The sequence below is a fragment of the Nicotiana tabacum genome, chromosome 12 (genome assembly GCF_000715075.1).
Source record: "Nicotiana tabacum cultivar K326 chromosome 12, ASM71507v2, whole genome shotgun sequence".
NCBI lineage: Eukaryota > Viridiplantae > Streptophyta > Magnoliopsida > Solanales > Solanaceae > Nicotiana > Nicotiana tabacum.
Window position 1 is genome coordinate 6,688,334 of NC_134091.1, and position 5,171 is coordinate 6,693,504.

At 30.2% G+C, this 5,171-nt stretch overlaps 1 protein-coding gene across 1 annotated transcript; it reads right to left on the reverse strand.

Moving 5' to 3' along the window:
• Positions 1-297: 297 nt before the first annotated feature.
• LOC107821397 (cytokinin riboside 5'-monophosphate phosphoribohydrolase LOG1) lies at positions 298-4,599 on the reverse strand. Its single transcript, XM_016647831.2, has 7 exons — positions 4,212-4,599; positions 3,220-3,317; positions 3,083-3,113; positions 2,180-2,279; positions 1,833-1,903; positions 1,024-1,167; positions 298-652 (listed from the first exon to the last, which is right to left on the reverse strand). The coding sequence occupies exons 1-7, from the start codon at positions 4,356-4,358 to the stop codon at positions 554-556; spliced, it is 690 nt and encodes a 229-aa protein (XP_016503317.1). The 5' UTR covers positions 4,359-4,599; the 3' UTR covers positions 298-553.
• Between the last annotated feature and the right edge of the window lie 572 nt (positions 4,600-5,171).

Below are 5,171 nucleotides of genomic sequence, written 5' to 3' on the forward strand. Positions count from 1 at the left end.
ACGTACATCTTTCTCTCGAAGTTCTTATCTCATGCACCTGTACTTAAAAAAAGAAATTTACAAGTACTAATGTATACGTCAAATTAATTTTTGTATAATAATAGTGGTATCTAGATTAACTTGTATCCGTATCGACTATTATATTGAATATAACATAATGAATTAAGAATTTTACATTGGGTGAAATGTAAATCCAATTACGGAGAAGGCCAAGAGATAAAAATAAATATGACTCGTGCAAATAACAGGGTTTGTTCCAAAATAAAGATCCATTAATACTAATAAAGAAGTTTACACTTTTTACATTAGAGGAAACACAATCAATAACTATAAAGTGACAAAGGAATTAGTGTACATAAACAACAATCATATACAAACAGAAATACAATTACTTGTACTACATCAACCTCTCCTGTTTAATCAGGCTTTGATTAGCCTAATAGACAAAATGAATCAACACTAAACAAAATAATTATGTAATATTTTTTTCTGTAAACTAATGATCAACAGCTAGTTAAAAGTGCTGTATTATCTAATCCAATTTTTTGAAGTGTCAACGAGCAATTTCCAATTTTGTAGTTGTGTAGCCTAGTTGTTGCTCCATTTCCCAACTTAATTTTGGTGCCACTCCATTATGCTTCGGAACATAATCCTACATAATTAAACACATTTAACATGTTACAACAACAACAACAACCCAGAATAATCCCACTTAGTGGGGTCTGGGGAGGGTAGTGTGTACGCAGACCTTACCCCTACCCTGAGGTAGAGAGGCTGTTTCCAAATAGAACCCCGGCATCCTTCCCTCCAAGAACTTCCCACCTTGCTCTTGGGGAGACTCGAACTCACAACCTCTTGGTTGGAAGTGGAAGTTGCTTACCATCAGAGCAACCCCTCTTGCCCAAATAGACCCCTCTTGCTTAACATGTTAAAATAGGAAAATTAACAAATACTAATTCAAGATTTTAAGTCAGTAAATACATAATATCATTACGCCGTAGCGTGATGAATTATGAGTAGTACCTCAAGCTTTGACATGAGTTCGTGGGCAGTTGGGGCAGAAATAATTATGTGACGGGCAGAAGGTGTGACGAAACCTTCATCAACAGCTTTGTCTATAAATGACAATAATGAATTGTAGTACCCATCTACATTAAGTAAACCTACCTGCATTTACGTACAACACAAGTTAATTAGAAAATTTAAGAGAATAATTCTTATGGTCCTAGATTAATTTAAAAAAAGAAAATACTAAAGTCGGTCCATATTATCTGTTTTTTAAAGTTTTAAATATTCTTAGAAGACTAAAACAATGTTTAATCGCCTTAATCATAAGAGTATTTGTGTAAACTATCTTTAATCTTTCCACAAACATCTCACTTTATTAACACTTCACTAATAGGCACAGGGGCGGAGCTACAGAGCTGGTACGGATTCAGCCGAACCCCGTAGCTTTTGTTTAAATCTTGTATTTATCTTTTAAAAATTCATTAATTATGTACAAATATTTATTTAGAACTCAGTAATTTAAAGGAATCAGACTTCCGAACTCATAAGCTTGAAATTCTAACTCCGCCTCTAAATAGGCAGTCCACAATCGTGTAAATATGAAAAATACTACTACTAACAAATTACTTCTTTTTTCTAAAACGACAAATATCTTGAAATAAATTCAGTTTATCGAAACAATTAATATTTATGACCGAATATTATAATTTATAAGTTGATAAGCGTTTATTAGCCAAAAGCAAAATAGTGCTATAATTATTAGTCATCAGTCACTTATTTTGTCGTTAAAAACAAAAACAGAGGATTAAGACAAGAAATCATACTGGTTTATCATGAATGCCTAATTGAGCCCAAGTGATGACTTCTAAGAGTTCCTCTAATGTCCCATAGCCACCTGCAAACACGATTAAGATGAGATTAATTTAGGATTAGCTGTTTCCCAATTAGCGACTAATTTGAATTATTAAATGTAAATGACAAACCTGTTTTTTACTGTTTCCGTATTTGTGAACATTTTGGTTTGTCCACTTACGTAATTGAATGATACGTGTGAAAATTGATATGATATGAAAGCAACTAAAGACTTTGATAATTACTTTTTTAAATCAAGATTTAATAAAGAATAAATAGTTAAGTAAAATGTTTAAATTTCATTTAAAAAAGGATTAACCTGGTAAGGCTATAAATGCATCAGCTTGCCTTGCCATTTCTGCCTTTCTTTGGTGCATCCCTGAGACTGCCCTCACTTCTCCAACACTCTCTCCTGTAATCTGTAAAAATAAAATAATATTAAAAATCACATTATGAAAGTCTAGTCTAATATAAATTTACACAAAAGATATGTGGTAATAGATTTATCTTTTACATGTGAAAATTTAAAAAGTTTAGAGTTAGCAAATAAGCGAATTAGGTCAAATTTGGGCAGATAAAATCAATAAATGAATCATGATCCGATTCATCCCAAGTTTGTTTGGTTGAAAATAAAGTCAAATGACAGGTCATAACTCAAGTCGTGCAACATGACCTAATCTACCTTCCTTTTTATTTTATTTTTTGAAATATATTTGAAAACCAATATTATATTTTTCTTAAATTATTAGCTAAAAATCTTCTAAATTTACACTATTTTCAATCGCTATTGATGATTTTTCATGTTAGGCTCGCATTATGATCAGTTAGTAGTATACTACTTGACTTTTTTTTTTTTTTTACCTAATAGTTTGATCGGTCATTTTAAATTCAATAAACCAATAAACGAAACATATTACAACACGTATAAACTTGGACGTATTTGGTACGTTACTTGAAAATAGATTAATCTTGTCACCTTTAAAAAAAATCCAACTAGATAATTGTCGTAGACATTTTGACCATAACAATTTGCTACTAGTACTAGTAGATGAGAATGGTCAATATTTGACTGGTAAATATGTCAAGAAAAAACAAGAAAGTACAAAAGTATTGTACCAAAACCATTAATATATCCAAAATATATGTACTACTCAACAATAAATGGAGCACATAAATATCTATAGTGATAGTTGCTGTTTTAAAAGGTACAAAGACAAATTACCTCTCTTGGCATAAGAGTTTTAGGAATTACCCTGCCCAAAAAAAAAAAAAAAAACACAGAGGAGATTTAATTATTGATAAGATTTTAATAATAAAACAAAAAACAAAATAAATGGATTTTAAAAAAAATATTGGTACCCTAACACGTGGCGGCCACCATTAAAAACTGCTTGAGAGACTAGACCCATTAAGCCAACACTTCCACCTCCATAAACCAAGTCGATGTTCCTTTCAACCTGCCAAATATTATAATTTATTTTATATTTTTAATTAAGACAAGTGTTTTTTTAAATATATTTTTAATTTGAACAAACATTACTTGTCTGAATTGCTTACTCCACTAAATTCAACGTGAATCCCATTTAAAAATAATTACTTCACGTTAATCTTACTCATCACCAACTGTTTTAATTTTGTAACACCAAATTAATCCAACCTGATTTCTTAATGCAAAACTTATAAATAAAAATGAAAAAAAAGAAAGAACAAGAACAGCAACAGCAGAAAGGGGAAGATTGACTTGTATTATATACCACTGCTGAATTGCTTAAAAGTTTATGCTATAGTACAGAAAATACACATAATTTGATGCTGAATCTCATAATGCTATTGCAACAATAATCCACTGATATTATTTTTAGTTAAATTCAGCTTTCTCCATGTTAATAAAGTTTCTTCATAATTAATCGTACAGTTGAAAATACAAGTACATAAATAATAAATTCTACTAGTAATTAGTTTCTTCCATGCATATTGGGAAATCACATGAATTTCAAGCAAAATTGTTGTTTGTTTAAACACAAAGTATAAGGATGGAAAAATAAGTGTATTCAACATTCAGAGAGTTAGTATATTTAAAATGAGCGTGATCTTATTATATATGTATTTTAAATATTTTTATATGTATAAATATTTTGAGCCGAAAGTGAGCAATAGTAAAATTATCTGCATGTGACTTATAAGTCATGGAGTTCAAGCGATGGAAGCAACCACTAATAATTGTATTAGGGTAGGCTGTCTACGTAACACCCCTGAAGTGCGACTCATTCCCGAACCCTATACAAGAATACCTTGTGCACCGGATTGCCCTACGATCGTAAAGAAAATGAAAAAGAACAGAGAAAATATACCAGTTGGTTGGCAAGTTGAATAGCAGCAAGCTGATAACTAGGTTTATTGCCAGGACTACTCCCACAAAAAACACATATTCTCTTAAATCTTGAAGGCTTTGTGAGCTGAGAAGAAGGGTTAATTTGTGTTTGGTGATTATTTTCCATAAGAGGAAATTAGATTTCTCTGCTTTTAATTCCTTTCTTTCTGATTGTAAGTCAGTAAGTATCAAAGGAAAAGAGAGAATTAAAGAGGAGCAAAAGGAATTTAAGTTTATGTGGAAAACAAGGTGTTTTGTTAAGAGGAATTTAAAGTCAGCAAGTTTTCTTTGAATTGGAAGCAGAGGAAGTAATAGGCAAAGAGAGAATATTGTGATATTTGAGAAGAGATGCTATGCTACTCGGTCTTATTATTGGTCCTTTTTTATATCCATAAAACCCATCCACTTTCCGCCTATAACTTTTGATCATTCAATTTACCCATGTTTTGGGACTTGGATATTCTTTATTAAATTACAAAAAGTAAAAGATGACAGTTACCGTCAAACCTCTGTGTAATAATTTTATTTTTAGCTGTTATAATAAAATGTTGTTATAAAAAATACATATATTATAGAAGAATTAACTCAAATAATCGCTCACCCAACAACGCAAACTAAAAATAACCGATAGAAGTATAATATAATCATAGTTTATGATTATATGTGTATAATTATGTATAACCAATATATAATCTATGTATATGACTAGGAAAAGTAAACAATGAATATAATCGGCTATTTGTGTAAAGGTCTCATTATTATAACATAACATAAAAAATTAATTTAAAAGAAATTTAATTGTTATAGAGGATAATTAGCTTTTTAATTCCTTAAAAGAAAAAAATAAATATTATCATTAATAGAATGGTCCAATAGTTAAAAGGTTATAACATCGGTTTAATCTCCCCATTTTTGTCTATTCGAACTTTACTGATTCGAC

Bases quoted from the DNA above. Each gene is read 5' to 3' on its own strand.
- LOC107821397 (XM_016647831.2), bottom strand. From the start codon at position 4,358: ATGGAAAATAATCACCAAACACAAATTAACCCTTCTTCTCAGCTCACA. The intron at 2,280-3,082 runs GTAATTTGTCTT...TTATTTTTACAG, and splicing joins AAACTCTTATGCCAAGAGAG to ATTACAGGAGAGAGTGTTGG. The intron at 1,168-1,832 runs GTATGATTTCTT...ACGTAAATGCAG, and splicing joins TAGGCATTCATGATAAACCA to GTAGGTTTACTTAATGTAGA.